Here is a 16,824-nt window from a genome sequence, read left to right as displayed (position 1 = left end):
ACTTGGGTTGAAATATAGGCTCCTGCTTCCAAAGTCTCTGAGCTGGCACTTGGGCATCCCAGGTGCAGGGTAGCTTCTCGCTCTCTCTCTCTCTCTCTCTCTCTCTCTCTCTCTCTCTCTCTCTCTCTCTCTCTCTCTCTCTCTCTCTCTCTCTCTCTCTCTCTCTCTCTCTCTCTCTCTCTCTCTTTCTCGCTCTCTCTCACTTTGTGTGTGTGTGTGTGTGTGTGTGTGTGTGTGCGTGCGCGTGCGCGTGCGCGCGCCTGCCAGGGAGCAGGTGTGGGGTACTGGGGAGTGTCTTATGGCCCCTTGCTGTCCCCACAGGAAACAACATGCTGCCTGCACCATCTCAGAGCTGAACCCACAGTGGGGTCACGTTGAGGATGGTTCACAAAACCATAGCTATGAGTAATCCCTCATCATTTCAAAGAAGGGAATAAAAATGTTGCTATTAATGGTATCTGACATTATAAATTGGCACATGTTGTATATTTCATCAGAAAAGCCTGAATATCTAGGTAATTTTATCAACTAGACAGTTAACTGAGCACTGGCTGGTGAAATGGTCCATTACAGCTCAGGAATAGACTTCTAACAGTATTCAGAAAGCCAAAAAGCAGTAGCAGCTCAAGGGAGTGGACATTTTTATGTTGCTGTTGTTTCCAGATCTCACAGACTGTAGAAGTCTGATAATGCAAAAAAAAAAGAAGAAAAGATTATTACCAACAAATCAAATATGACTAACCCATATTATGCTTTGACTTGCTAATTACGTTCCATTTTTTATAGATTTTATGAAACCACAATTAATAGTGAGTGTAGATATTTATAAAAGGACAGGTCCCTTCAGCATATTTTTTTTATATACGCTGATGAGCCATAACATTATGAGCACCTGCCTACTATGCTGGTGGTCCTCCGTGTACCGCCAAAATAGTGCTGACCCACTGAGGCATGGACTCTACAAGAACTCTGAAGGTGTCCTGTGGTATCTGGCACCAAAATATTAGCAGCAGATCCTTCAAGTCCTGTAAGTTGTGAGGTGGAGCCATCGTGGAACGGACTTGTTGGTCCAGCACATTCCACAGATGCTCAATCAGATTGAGATCTGGAGAATTTGGAGGCCAAGGCAACACCTTGAACATGTCATCATGTTCCTCAAACCATTCCTGAACAATGTGTGCAGTGTAGCAGGGTGCATTATCCTGCTAAAAGATACCATCAGGGAATACCGTTGCCATGAAGGGGTGTACCTGGTCTGCAACGATGTTTAGGTAGGTGGCATGTGTCAAATTGATGTCTACATAAATGGCTGGACCAGGGTTTCCAGCAGAACATTGTCCAGAGCACCACACTGCCTCCACTGGCTTGCCTTCTTCCCATAGTGCATCCTGTTGCCGTCTCTTCCTCAGGTAAATGATGCACACATACACGGCCATTCATGTGATGTAAAAGAAAACAGGATTCATCGGGCCAGGCGACTTTCTTTCACTGCTCCAAGGTCCAGTTCCAACATGTACCCATTGTAGGCACTTTCAGCGGTGGACAGGGGTCATCACGTCCTGGGTAAGACGCTAAGAGAGATGGCACCTTACCTCAGCAAGGGCCCTTTGGCTAAGGACGACGTCCCTACGGATAGGTCTGGTCCTCCTGCATGCCTGTATGGTACTTTCCATGGTGCCCTGTCCAGCCAACACATTGAGACAGGAGAGGGAACTCTAATTTCAAATCCACCTGCTGCCTTGTGGTTGATGCTTCTTTAGTCAAAGTCAAAGGCTAGGAGAAGGAAACAGTCTGACAACAAACCACCTGCTGCCTTGTAGGTTGATGCCTGTTTAGGCAAAGGCTAGGAGAAGAAAACTGAATTCAAATCCACGGGCACAGTCTACCCAGCTGTCAGTACCCGAAAAGGGTAAACCATTCCCCGTGCGCTGCATGGCGGCTGCCCACTGCTCCTAGCTACACAGCTAGGATGGGTTAAACGCAGAGAGGGAATTTCATTGTATGTATGTACAAATGACAAATAAAGCATATTCTGTTCTATTCTATTCTATTCATGGGCACTCTGACTGGTCTGTGGCTAAGCAGCCCTATACGCAGCAGAGTGCGATGCACCATGTGTTGTAACACGTTCCTCCCGTAACCATCATTAAAATTTTCTGTGACTTGTGCCACAGTAGACCTTCTGTTGGTTCGGACCAGAAGGGATAGCCTTTGTTGCCCTCGCACATCGATAAGCTTTGGGTGCCCAAAACCCTGTCGCCGGGTTGTGGTTTGTCCCTCTTCGGACCACTGTTTTGTAGGTACTCACCACTGCTGACCAGGAGCAGCCCCACAAGCCATGCCATTTCAGAGATGCTCTGACCCAGTCCTCTGGCCATAACAATTTGGCCCTTGTTAAAGTCGCTCAGGTCTTTACTCCTGCCCGTTTCTCCTGTATCCAACATGTTGACTACGAGAACTGATTGTTCTGTTACCATCTAATCTATGCAGACCTTGTCATGTGCCTTGTTGTGGAGATGATCAACGTTTTTCGGTTCACCTGTGAGTGGCCATAATGTTTTTGCTCATCAGTGTATACTACCTTTAGCATAAACAGAAGGAAAAGGTGTGAGATGCAGCATCCTAGAAGGAATTAAACTTAAACCCATCCAAACAAGTTCATTGAAGGTTATCCAGAGATTTACAGGCTCATTCAATTATAGCAGAATCTGGTGGAGCTTATGCAGTATCACATTTATGTACCAAAACATTCTGTGTGTGGTAATCACACAAATCCACTTCAACATTTTTGATGTTTTTTGTGTGAAAAGAAAAGCAAGAAAAAAAAACGATGAACAGAAACAACCAGAAATGTTTCTTTTCAAAGCTCTACTTCGCAAACCCCTTCAAATAAAAAGCACATATTCAGCTTTTGCAACACATGCGAGCTTGTTTGATGTTCAACAAAATGTGAAGCGTTTTTGATAACATTAAATGGTTCAAAATACTTGGTTCTTCCGTTGGGTTTGCTTACACTAGTTTTTTTTTTTTCAAATCACAGTTGTGAACCGGGTTTGCACGAGATTGCAAACTGATCACAACACAAATGTTTTGGTTTCACAAGGCCTTTCGCTATTAGTCGGTGTGATGGGCTCATGTGAGGAGGCCCATCTATCATGTGCTTCAATTGGATGGCGTTCTTTGAGGACCTCTCATTCTTCAAATGGATTTTCAAGTATGAAATTCAAATTAATGCAGTTATTCAGATCAAAACCACTATGCTGAGGAATAATTTGTAGAAAATATATGTGTTGCCTCTGTCCCCTATTGGAAATTGTACTGGATCACAAATCATTCAAAAAAATTTTTTTTTCTTCATTTGTTGAAAATTAACCAATTTTCACCCAGCGTTTTCTGTTTGTGTATCCTGCCTGTCTTCTCTTCTCTTCTTCTCTCTCTTCTCTTCTCTTCTCTTCTCTTCTCTTCTCTTCTCTTCTCTTCTCTTCTCTTCTCTTCTCTCCTCTTCTCTCTCTCTCTTCTCTCTCTCTTCTCTCTCTCTTCTCTCTCTCTCTCCTTCTCCTCTCTCCTCTCTTCTCCTCCTCTATTCTCCTCTCTTCTCTTCTCTCCTCTTCTTCTCCTTCTCTTCTCTTCTCTTCTCTTCTCTTCTCTTCTCTTCTCTTCTCTTCTCTTCTCTTCTCTTCTCTTCTCTTCTCCTCTCCTGCTCTCTTCTCTTCTCTTCTCTCTCTTCTCTTCTCTTCTCTTCTCTTCTCTTCTCTTCTCTTCTCTTTCTTCTCGTTGCATTTGTGCTGCAGCGGAGAGAGAGCCTTGTTGTGGGTGCAGTGTTAAATATTAATTGGGAATCAGTGGAGGACTTGTCTCCTAAATGATAGAACAGAAGGGCCCAGGCTTGCCTCAGGCAGCCTGCAGGCGCTTTTCTTCTTCCATTTACCTGCAGGCCTGTGCAACAGCACTTCCTCCAGTCTGACAGGCCTGCCCAGGCGCCCCCAGCCTCCCCTCCTCTCTTCCTTTTTCCCTCCCTCCCTCCCTCTTTTCTTCTGCTCTTCTCGTTGCTCTGCTTCCTCTTCAGTCTCTGTTTGCCCCTACAATCTCTTCCTCACCAGTCCTTTACTCAACTCAATGTGTGTGTGAGTGTGTGTGTGCACGCGCGCGTGTGCGTGCGCATGTGTGTTTGTGCCCGCCGGCTCTTGGCTTTACACATCGCCTTTTGAGGAAATAATGTCACGGTGCACGATATTCTCTCAAGAAAGGCGGGGAAAGGGAAGGCCTGACATAAATCTTTTCAGGTCAGGATTTCAGCTTGTTGTGTTTCTCTTGCTGTGTGTTTTCTGGTCCCATGTTTTACGTCTGTCCTTCTCATCTTGTCATCATGGAGAGGTTTACTCACTTTCTTTCCTCTTACTGAAGTCTCACAAGCTGCCCTCCACAAAGTGTGTGTGTGTGTGTGTGTGTGTGTGTGTGTGTGTGTGTGTGTGTGTGTGTGTCTACTAAGCCTCCCTTTGTTCCACTCTATCAGCCTTGTCATCTGGAGAGGTGTGTTGAGACAAAACAACTGGCGCAGTGCTGCTTGTTGGTACGCTGGCGAGCTCTGACCTGTGCATGGCTATTTGGACGGGGCGAGGGTTAATTAGGCTCCAAAGAGTTTTGTTTTGGAAATCAAACAGTCAGACTTAGTGTTTTGCTTTGGCTGTGCATCTCTTTGCACTGGAGCAAAGCTTTGTTCAAGGGCCAAATAGGGCATATTGTGACTTTGGTGTGTTAAAACAGAGACACTTGGAGAGGAGAAAAAAGGCAGGGGAGAGGCAGGGGAAATGCTGTATATGTGGGAGAGAGAAGGGGGATGGTGTTGACTTTGATGCCATAGGAATGAGTTCACAGGCTCATGAGCACAGGCCTAATCGCACATGACAATAACGGCTGGTGTGCCAGTCGCAATGCATAACTGCCCTGCCGTTTTGTGCTGACTCGGGTATTTGCTGATAAAGCTCTGCTTTCTAGACCATGCTGTGTGCACAATGAGGGTGGCCCAGGAAGGCCTGGGCCTGGCTCATTGCAGTCTTTTCAGAGACTAGGGGCTGCGTCCCCCCATCTATAGAGAACCATACACTGTGCCACCACCAGCCCCTATGGGCAGACTTTATCATTAACCACAGAACAGTTGTGTGATGAATATAGTCATTTTTTTCCCATTTCTAATCTATTTTGTTGCCCATCTAGACCCATAAATTATGCAAATGGAAAAAGCCTGGTGAAACTCATGCTTGAAATGAGGTCGCTGCTATGGACTCTGTTCACAGTGTGAAATTTTAACGGTTGTTATTTCTTCCATTGAAATACCATTTTTGGCTGTCATGGGAACAAACATGGAGCCTGTTCTTTTTGTTTGACTGTTTTGTTTGCGGGGCGTTGCGTGTTTGTGTGGGGTAAACATGTTGCCCCAGTTTCTGTGTTTGTTTGGTACACGGGTGTCCCACAATAGCCTGACATGTCTGCTGACTGCCTGCATTCCTCCATTGCTCAAAGAGCGCCCTGCTTAACAAGCCTACTGGTGTTGTTTACGCAGGGTCAGTAAGCTTTATCATAAGTAGTTAACATTTACAGCCACAGGCTTCTTCCGTTTGATTCTCCTCCATACTTGCTATGTCCACAGTGTATAATGCACTGCAACACTACACTGTCTTAAAAGATGCTTTATGACAAACACCCATGTGCACAGTATAATGGCAATTCACATGCTGTCTCTTAAAACAATCTCTACACTGAATCACTTCCTCTGCTGTTGGGCTTTTTGTTTTTCCTGTTACAGTGACCAGCTGTACTATTATCCCTCATGTCAGTGACAGAGGTTAGGTGCATGATGCTCTTGAGGGGCCGCAGGTCTGCTGAGGAGGTGTTAGTGGTGTTAATGGGGCAGGAATGCAGGACGTGTGCTTTCCACGCTGTTGGTTTTCCTCTGCTGGGTGCGTCTCAGACAAGGCTCTGGGCTGGCTGCGCTCGCCCAATGCAGCAAGAGCACAGACAAATGGAAAGTGACACTTGTGTGTGTAGAATGGTATTTGTGGTGACGCTTTGACTACAGATAATAAAGTGTTTGGCCCGAAGTGATTTCACTCGGCAAGCACTCCCCCCCCCCCACCCCCAATGAAACTCACTTACTCGTGGAGGAAGACTGAAGAGACAGAGAGAGGGTTGAAGCCAGAGAGGAGCGCAGAGTGAATAGAAATGTAGAAAAGAGGTAAAGACCAGAGAAGGAGGCTGTGAAACAGACAAAGCCAGGAGAAGATCACGGCATCTCTCAAAAAAACAAAGCAAATGAAAATAAATACGGCAAATCTCAAGTTATAGCTCATTGACTGCATTTGGATGTAAGAATGTGAATACTGGGCTTATGCAGTGAAGTCGGAGAACTCATCTTTGTAAAAAAAAACTGTGTTTTTGTTATTGGTTACAATGGTAAACTCTAACTTACCATGCCAGGTTACAATGACGGGGCGGTGAAGTGACTCTTCGAGATGAAGAGTTTGAACGGGACTGAGGCATCCCTGTCCTTGGCACTCATAAACACATGTACATGATATAATGTGAAACAGGACCATTTCTTCGCCGTTTTGCAAATAATAGTCGGGGAATCGAGGGTGTAATGACAGAGGGTGTCGTTCATTGTCATCTACTGTCATCCTGTGTTTTATTGTGTGAATGTAAATCCCTCTGAGACTACTGCCGTGGCTTAGAGTATACAAATATCACAATAATTTGGCTGGACTTGACTTGGCGATAGCATTCAGCTATGCAGGTGATATACTTGTATGATTTTGCACATTATCATGTAGCAACATGGCTACTAAAGAGAAGGTAGCCATCAGGTTCAGCTGAGGGCAGAATGGCGAGATCAGCGGTCATATGGAGGACCGGCTTGTGTGACTACATGTGTGTGGTTGTGTGTGTGTGTGCTTGTGCACGTCTGTGTGTCTGTTCTGTTTGCCAGACCGTGTGTACAGAGGAGTCCTTCAGGATCAATCAATTCTCAGTAATTTCCCCTACAACCCATAAAAGCCAGGTCTGTCTGGAAGGAGCATGAGGTTGCCACATCAAACCAGCTAATTAATTTTCATGGTTTATTCAGTAACATCTGGCTTTACAGATAAATTCTAATGAGAAAATGTAAACATGATAGGAGCTGGGCTGTATAATATTTCTTTGGCGCAAACCTGTATGAAATAAATCTCATTAGCATTTCTGATTGGATACATCATCTACTGTTGTGAGACACATATTGGTGTTTGGGAATTCCATCAAAGTATCATTTGTCAATGCATTAGAAACTGACCTTGTTTTTTCAACAATATCTGAACCCTTAATTTGATCGTGGATTTTAGCTTCAGTACTTTCTATTTACCACATACGGGGTCTGTTCCTCTGCAGGTTAGCTATGCAACTTCATGCTACAGATTGTGTGATTAGGAAGCTCAAATTCACCTCCCATTTTATATTTCTTCCATCTGCTTTTGCAGGAAACAGACTGAATCTTAGATGAGCCTTGCATCATTTGAAATGAGAGATTAAATTTCAGTCTTGTGTCCCAAGTTTGTTTGATTGTTTGTTTGTATAGTCTCTTTTGTTGGCTAAATTATATGTAGCATTGTGAGAGGCTGTTGTGGATCACAGTGGAAACTGCTTGATCACTTTTGCTCTTCCCTTTGCAGTTTCCCAAAAATGTTTGATTTGCTTAAAGGAAAATCTGCAATAGCAGCATGGGGGCCCCAGTTGAGACCTGGCGGCTCCATGATGGGCTTTGTGTACACAATGATTTATTTAAGTAAACATTAATTCATAGTTCACCATCATTGTCCTATCTGTCGATTTCAAAAATTAACAGTGTATGGCAGCTTAACATGGGCGGTCGAGGATGAACTAGCTTTATGTTTGTTTGTGTTAAATATAGCTGCACTCTGTAATACAACTGGTTCACATTGGTTGTTCAGAAAGACTAATTTTCCATCTAAAAGCCAGCCTCTTCAAAAGTACACGTGAATAAATGGATAATTTTAATACTTTGGAGAGGACAGAGGAAGGGAGGGTGATTTCATTGTCTTACAGATATGCATTTGTTTGATGATTATGATGACACAGGCAACGGTGAATCCAGACAGGCCTATCCTTAGAGAAATCGCTTCAGTTGGATTTTTATCTTTGCAATTATAGATAGCATAGCCCTGTCAAATAATTGGCTCCAATTTTTGTCTGTTGTCGTTCAGAAAATCAACCTTGAGATGAACAGGGAGGTGAGTGGTCCTAAAAAAGGCTTTTCTGATATCAGGCAAGCAGCAGGGTTCTTTTTTCCCCATGTGTACTTGAATTGATTAGTACTCTCTGGCTGGGGCATATTCAACATGTCTGCCCCCCCTGCAAGGCAAGGCTGCTCTACCCTGTTGATCAGAGGCTCATGGCTCATACATGTGCTTCCCCTGCTCGCTCTCTCTCGCTCTCTCTCTCTCTCTCTCTCTCTCTCTCTCTCTCTCTCTCTCTCTCTCTCTCTCTCTCTCTCTCTCTCTCTCTCTCTCCTTGGAAGCTGCTGTGGAGCACCGAGGCTTTGATTGACTGGCGGACAAGTCCACAGGACACCTCTATTATTATCATCTCTACCTCCGCAGAGGGGCGGGGGGGCGCTGTCCAGGGGGTCTAGCCTGCAGCCCCTGCTTTGTGCGCCCAATAGTCAATTAGAGGCAGTGCACCGGAGGAGAGGAGTGGGATGCAGGGTTAATTGCAGAGGACCAAACAGCTGGCTCTATCAGGGCCCATTGTGTTTGCAGCAGTTGTCACGGCAATTGAGGCCTGGCTGTAATCGCTGACTAATCAGCCCTGTGCCAGATGACACCTCCATTAGCACAAGGCAGGTATTGTTCAGGAAGCAAAGCTGCTTCTGGCCCCCCCCACCGTCTCCCTCCGCCCCCACCCTCGCCTGTGCGTCCTTTTACAGCCCTGCTTTTGTCCAGCATGCTAACGGAGGTGGGAGTGGATGTCATAGACTCTGATCCTATCTGCAGAGAGCTGAACAATAACCACAGGTCAATAGTTGCTCTGTGGAACAATGTCTTCGGATTTGTCCATTTTTAAACTGTCCTACTTTAAGCAAGTCAGACTGTTTCCTAGAGTAAGTGACTCGGGTATGAAGGATTTGAAACCTGTGTCCTGCATTAATAATTAATTCAAATGACTCATAACAATGAGGTTGAAAGGGCAAAGCGTCCATCAGTGGAGGATAGGTTGAATACTCGGCAACATAGTGGGGGGAAAAAAAGAAAGATTAGCAGTGTTTTGCATAGAGGCCCAGTGTTTTCAGAGGCCTGCAGGGTTTAAAGGACTCATGGAGGGTTCTCGGGTTTGTGCTTTGGCATATGTCTTTTCTGGGCTTGGTGGATGCTGACAACTTAAGCACATCTAACGGTAACTGCCCTCTGGAGGAGAAGCTGCTAGTGGGAGTACACTTCCACTGCAGCTGACCTCCTGTTTTCTTTCAGCTCTTTGTTTGCCCAAGCCTCATCACAGACAGCTCTGTTTGTTTGGCCAACAGTAATGTGTGTTATGCGCTTATTGTTCTGTGAAAGCTTAATTGCAGTTCAACCGGATGGTCGCTCCCCTTTTCTTTTATTCTTCTTTTTTCTTTTCTATTCACTGCTGTAGATGGTCAGAGAGGATCAAAGCATACAAGGAAGGAGTCAAGGCTTGTGGAGAAAATGCTGAGGGCTTTTTGATGCGTTGGAGTTACATGGGCTCCTCTAATAAGCAGAATTTTCTCCAACCTGCTCGTAATTTTAGAACACTTAGAGCGCTAATAAATGGGGGCAAAGGGCATTTCAGGCTGTTCTCTCCGACGCTTTCCTCTGCTTATTCATTTAAAACCTCTAATTAAAATGCAAAGCATTCTCATGCTCCTCCGGATTTGATACTTCACTCTCACACAGCCTCTGACTCCCTATCTCCTCTCTGTTTTTCTCCACTCTCTCATTACACCCCCCCAACACGCATACGCACACACACACACGCACACGTGTGCGCACACACACCTGCCTCACCTAACTCCCTACCCTCATACTCACTCTGTCTGCCTTGCTTCTTGTGATCAACACAATTTGACCTCTCACTTGGAAGAAGTGTAGAGAATTTAATGGATTTTTTACAGTCTAATCTAACCAGTTCCCTCTTTATTGCCGTTTTGTACCCAGTGGACCTCATCTTTACCAGGCCTCCTCCCCCACCTCCTCACCCTCACACCAAGAAAATTAGTTCATCAGAATTCAAAATGTACTGCTGGCTAATTAAAGAGTACTAATTGAGTGTTCAGAATTGGCTACCTCTTTTTCCCAAACACACACACACACACACACACACACACACACACACACACACACACACACACACACACACACACACACACACACACACACACACACACACACACACACACACGTATACGAGCACAGACATTAACACGTATAGACACAAGCACACATGCAATGACAGCACACAGTCCTCATATTCACACTATCACAATGGCAGCACAGGGTACACCAAGGACGATATGCTTGGGGAGTTTCATGCCAATCAAAAATGGAGAGAAAGGAGAGTGCCCTTCCTTCAAGTGAAATGGGATTTCTAGATCATATCATGGCCTTCTGCAGCTCAGTCCAGCCCTGCGCTGCATGTTACCCTATCCTAGCGCCACTTTCTCTCTCCGAGCAAGGCACAGTGTAACGCTGCGCACACACCGATACCCTCTCTCACTAGGTGCATCGCGTTAATGAGGGGTGGCATTTAGAGATGTGCTGCTCTGACACATGGGCATTGTGTGCCAGGCACTGGGTGATTAAGACGAAGGTCAACCCATTAATTGCCTTCTTGCTATCCCTGGCGCGTGATCTCTCCAAAGCGATGCATGTGTTTGCCTGAGCTTTCATGTCATCTTCTATGCAACTCACTCTTATGCTTAATGGCTTGTTTACGCTTTCATGGAGGATGGGTTTTTTTGTGTGTGTTTTTTTTTTAATGGTTTGGATTTTTTCTTTTTTGTTTTAACTTATTGGTATAAAAAACTGTGTATGGTAGCGGGTGTTGGCTTTCCTGCTTACTCAGGTTGTTGCGTATGTGCATGTGAGTGCATGTTGCCTCCCGCTCTCAAGAAGGGAAAAAGTGTATCCCTCCATCCCCAAGGGAAATAATTAATCCTTACAAGGCTGTCGTATGTCGACATGAAGCAAGTGTGAAGCATTTAGCCCAGGAGGCATTGCAGGCTGTCGCCCGCACAGGCACCTGTTGTTGTCCCTGCCCTACATTTCAAGACAGTGTGCTGAGCAGAGAATAACAACATGCTCACTAATGGCAAGTGAACACACAATTGCGGCTGGAGGTCTGCATGTGTGTGTGTGTGTGTGTGTGTGTGTGTGTGTGTGTGTGTGTGTGTGTGTGTGTGTGTGTGTGTGTGTGTGTGTGTGTGTGTGTGTGTGTGTGTGTGTGTGTGTTGTGTGTGTGTGTGTGTGTGTGTAGGTGCAAGGAACCCCGTAGCCTATGAACGAGGAGGTGAGGGATCACATAGTGGAGGCAGTCTCGGAGGGTGTTTATCAGCAAGTACCATCTGTATGCTGCTGCTCATAGCTGTGATCTACTGCAGCCTGAACCCATAAGTCACACCAGCACTAGCCTAAAAGAGGCTCTCTCCTTTAACCTCCATGTCCTTACTTATAGACTTACTGCTCTGGAGGAGAGAGATGGAGAGGCGCTGCACATCAAACACACATTACTGTGTGTACATCAGTGTGTTGAGGAGTGAATGTGCTCCCCAGTCTGCGGTCATACTTACTGTAATCAACTTTGCTATAAAAATTTATACCATGGAACTTTTTAAGAGGAAGCTGGAATCAGAAGCATCCAGATGCTCATTTGCCACCTCCTCCTCCTCTTCTTCCTTTATGCCTGTGGGCTCTAATAACCGGAAGCCTTTGTGGAGCCGAGATGGGTTTTGTGGGACTGAAAGGCCTCTAATCCCTGTGGCCTGTGAAGTGTGAAACCCTTTGATGCCAGGTTGGTGTGCCAAAGGCTCTGCCTATTGACAAACAAGGGCCAAGCTGGGAAAAGATGGAGGGCAAGGGCTTTCTCCTCCAGAAGAAATGCAGGCTCAGGCGTGGAAAATATGGACTCAGTCAGTGAGAAGGAATAGAATTAGCCATCCTTTAATGAATTTCCTGGCTGGTTTTATAGGGTTTTTTTTCTTCATGTGGCAGTAATTAGGTGGAATGATGGGCATATTGCAGCTGGGGGGTTGAAGGGGTGGCAGGGCACAGGCCCTTGATATGCCAAGCCGAGTATCTCTCCTCATTTAGACCATGTGATGATCAAAGATGTGTGTTTTTTTGCCCTCATGTAAAGGAGATCAGAAAAAAATGCTGCCGTTCCATTTGCATGTGGACCAGCGATGCTCTTTGAAATGAGCATGTTTTTCTCTTCCGAGCAAATGAAATAAGTCCTCTGTCAGTTTTTCACTGCCAGTCGGAACATCAAAGCAAATGGCACCACTGTCACCAGGGAGGCTGCAGCTTCGCCTCAGTAAGGTTGGTTAGATCTTAGATAGTCCAGCCTGGCCCCACTCAGCCCAGCCCATTAGGGTGGCATCAGTTTCATTCACTGATTAAAACTAACTCATTAAAGCAGGCCTAATCTTTATATAAAAGGGACTGGAAAGGTTTGATTATAATTTAAAAGATGATGTTTTGGATTTTGATACCCAAGCCTTTTAGCTTTTTAATGCATGCTGTCTGCAGTATGAACCAAATAGACTGTGTTGGAAAAGGTCCGACAATATATTCAGCTCAGGAAATTCACAGACACGAATGTGATGGCTCCCCTCTCTGCTTTTAAACTACCAATTTATTTCTTTTATGATATGGATCTTGTAGATTTAATCATTTTCACAGTTGGAGGCACATTGGATTGTAGAAATGAACTCCCCATGCTATCTGTAATGGGAGTAAAGAAATGAAAATTGTGACTGCTTGGCTGTGGAGTCTCTTTAAAATGACTTTGTGATCGGAAAGGAAATGGAGTGAGTCCTAGTCACAGCCTGTACCCCACAGACTTCTCAGGTCACAAGGACATTTGCTGACAGCAAATGTTATGGTACTTAATTTTTTTGCATGTTTTGTTGGCTATTGCATAAAAATGTCATTTTTGAAGGGGTTGCAAGTCATTTGTGGCAGTTGATATATTGCTTGTAAATTGAGTTCTTTCACCAACCCCCCACCTTTTTGTTGCACTGAGCTAAGTAGCCATGAAATTGCCTGAATAATGTCGTTTAAATCCAATCTCTCCATGGCCCCTCACCTCATGCCTTACCCCCAAACAATGACACATGGTAAGCTTTTTTAGAAATTGCCATTTTCCTGTTTGCCACCTCCATTCACAATAGCCAAGCCTTGGCTCATTGAACGAGGGTCATTGCTAGTCTGGTGCCACTTATGCTGTAGAATTGAATTTTGAGCTTGGGTTGGTTTCGTATAGCGGACCCCCCCCCCGCGCGTGCGTTTCCTTCCCTACAATGCATATCATTTTACATATGAAACAGAGGGTCTTGATTATGACCGACTGCAGCTTTGTGTACGCACCATCATACTATATTCTCAATGTGATGGTAACACTCTCATTAATTCTTATTAACTGTATGGGCGGAATATGTTCTACCAACGATGTGCTCTGTAGGTAGTGTATCTTGCAATTAAGCCACCTTTTAGCTATTGAATAATCATCTCTGGTTGTGTAATAACCAGAGAGAGTCACATAATACTGGAGCTGGACATGAAATACAAGGGAGGATTTGATTTACCCTAAGTGTCTAGCAGAAAAATAACGCCCCCCTCAAGTGGCTAAAATATCTCAACCATTTTTCAGTTTTACTTTTGACTACATTTGTCCTTTGTAGCTCCCTAGCAGGGTTAGCTAGCATACTGCACAAGGCTCTGTTCTTGTAAACCTTGCCCTTAAACAAGGCTATCAATTCCGCATAGATGAATAACTGTTTTTTTTACTCATTGGTTGAATCAGTGAAGAAATTGTGTGGCCAAGGGTAAGACCCAGTAAGTGATACTACTTACAAACCTCAAATGTGCCACTGCAATTAAACAATGTTTTATTCCCTCCCCTTCCCCCTCCTCCCTCTTTGCCTGATATCCACTGCTAACCCAATTCGATGCTAAAGAGAGTCCGAATTAATTTCACAACACACTGATTTAACAGTGCCTAAGGTGCCAGGCTTCAACAGAATGAGTTTTTAAAAAGATCCATTTGTCTAGGGATGAGATTCCACAGGAGTGTGAAAATGAGATGAAACAGAAGCTCAAATGGAGGAGGGGAGCAATGGAAGATGAGTGAATGTTGCTCCTGATTTATAATCTACCTCTCTATGACTCTGTGCACTGTGTGCCGTTTACATCTCATTGTAATTATGTGGCAATATAGCACCATATATTGGGTTCTATACCGTCAAGGTAAAAAAAACAAGAATAAAACGCTCTCAAATATTTCAGTCTCCTTTTGAGTTGCTCACAGTAGTGCCAACAACACTTACAGTCTCCACAGTTTCAAGGATGATAATAAGTGATTGATCTTATTCTGTCACTGCCAGCACCGTCTACTTTGTAGTTCCACCTGATGGCAAAGCCCCTGGTTGGGTTTACGTTTCTCTTCACACTTACTTGTCTGTGTTTAACTACTTTCTTCATCTCACCCAGACTTCTCTCTGCCTTTACCTTGCAGGTGAGCTGGCGGTTCCCATGCATTCCCCCCGCTACCCCACTGTGGCAGAACTTGATGCCTATGCTCAGAAGACAGCCAACAATCCTTTGTCTATCAAGATCTTCCCCACTAACATCAGGGTTCCCCAGCACAAGCACCTTAACCGGACTGTGAATGGATATGATACAACAGGACAACGCTATAGCCCCTACCCACACCTCCACACTGGGGGCTACCAGGGTCTGCTAGCCATTGTCAAGAACTCTTCCTCATTATCATCATCCTCCTCCACATTTGTTCCCTCAAAAGGTGTCCTCAAGAATTCTGAAGGCAGACGGACTAAGCTCTCTCCAGCTCACATAGCTGTTGCCCTGTACCCACCCCCTAATAGTAGCACTTTAGCTAATGGCCACGGCCAAATGGTATACCACACTGGCCCCTCAAAGCCCCCAGAAGGCCCTGGGCTGTCAATTCCCCCTAATGTAACTGTGGCTAGCTCAGTGATTCCCATCACAGGCGGGAGGGGCCTGGCCTTGCCTGCACAGTCCAACCTCCCCTCCATACAGAGCATCATCTACCAGATCAACCAGCATTGCCAGGCCCAAGCTCTGCAGCAGGTGTGCCAGGGAGCTGCCACCGCACCTTCCAATCTCAGCCCTTCCAAGCAGGGCACTGCTGTCATGGGGGTGTCGTCTAGCTCCTCAGGTGGAGGTTACGTGACAGGGATAGCTCCCCAGGCTAACCTGTTGTACGCTGGGGCTGGGCTGCCTGCGCAAAGTGCAGAGGCAATGAAAGGTGCAGCTTACCCAGACAGCATGGACTACATCCTCTGGCAGAAACAACAACAACAACAACAGCAGCAACAACAGCAACAACAACAACAACAGCAACAACAACAGCAACAGCAACAACAACAGCAACAGCAGCAGCAGCAGGCAGTGCTCCGCATGTACAGCGGAGGCAGTGGAGGAGGCAGTGCAATCAGCAAGTCTCCTGAAACCTGTGCTCCAGGTGGAGGGATTATGGCTGCCCAAGTCTCCTCCTCTTCCAATAGACTTTACCACCTGACAGCGAGTGCCAGTGGAGGAGGTGGCCTGGACAAGGTCAGCTCCTCCCCTTTGAACTGTGTGGGTATGCATGGCAACTTCTCAGTGGGTCAGTACTTTGCTCCTCCTTGGAACAGTGTACTGGTGACCCCAGACAGTGACTGCTACAACCCCCAGGAGCTGTTAGGGACCTCTACAGGAGCACCGGCCACAGGCCACAGAGAGATGGGCTACCCCCATCACCATCACCATTACCACCACCACCACCATCACCACCCTGCCATAGACAGCGGGGGAGGTCTGTGCTGCAGTCTGCCCAGCAAGAGCCTGTGTAACACCTCTGTGCTGAGCAGCAGCCTGCAGTCCCTTGAGTACCTGATCAACGACATCCACCCACCCTGCATCAAAGAGCAGATGCTCGGCAAAGGCTATGAGACTGTGTCTGTACCACGTCTGTTGGACCACCAGCATGCACACATCCGCCTCCCCGTTTACAGATAGAGGGGGAAGAAGAGTAGGAAGACAGTAAAGTTGTGAATTTTTGTGAACGAGATCAAAGTAAAAAGACAGGAGAGGTTTTTTCTGATGGGTGGGGATTGGTTGAGATGGGCACTGCTTTTACTAGCATAGGAGCAGAGGGGACAGCGCCCACTGTGCTGTGTGAGACCTGGGCTTGTCTGTGGGAATCCCAGCACTGAAAGGTGGGGAGTGATTACCAGTGGACGAGATAAAGGGATTTCAAGATTCTCCAGATGTTCCATTGTGTGGTTTGCTAATAGGAATTTCGGATTGATTTATCTTTCTTTTGTTGTTTTTCTTGCCTGAACTTTTTTTTTTTTTACAAGAATCATAGTTTGACATGAAGTGCATATGCCACCTGTGTTTCCCTTCCAAATGCTAAGGATGAAGCAACTGTGTAACTGAGAAGGTCTCAAACGGCCAAAGTTTAGGGCTGCTCTCCAAATCAAAAACTCTGTAACAGGACATAATAAACATACATACA

General features: G+C 45.6%; 1 protein-coding gene across 2 annotated transcripts in view; it reads left to right on the top strand.

The window, feature by feature from the left end:
• Positions 1-16,322, top strand: part of fam222aa (family with sequence similarity 222 member Aa) — an 18,180-nt gene extending 1,858 nt beyond the window's left edge. Inside the window, exons 2-3 of one of the 2 annotated variants that reach the window (XM_056294990.1) lie at positions 14,797-15,612; positions 15,694-16,322. In XM_056294990.1, the coding sequence (XP_056150965.1) occupies positions 14,797-15,612; positions 15,694-16,322 (1,445 nt within the window). Of the gene's footprint in view, positions 1-14,796 lie in introns of both variants that reach the window. The other variant, XM_056294982.1, reaches the window with a different exon arrangement.
• The last annotated feature ends 502 nt before the right edge of the window (positions 16,323-16,824 follow it).

The sequence above is a fragment of the Lampris incognitus genome, chromosome 1 (assembly GCF_029633865.1).
Source record: "Lampris incognitus isolate fLamInc1 chromosome 1, fLamInc1.hap2, whole genome shotgun sequence".
NCBI classification, from domain to species: Eukaryota; Metazoa; Chordata; class Actinopteri; order Lampriformes; family Lampridae; genus Lampris; species Lampris incognitus.
Note: the sequence above shows the minus strand (reverse complement) of the source record. Positions and strands in the feature narration are given on the sequence as shown.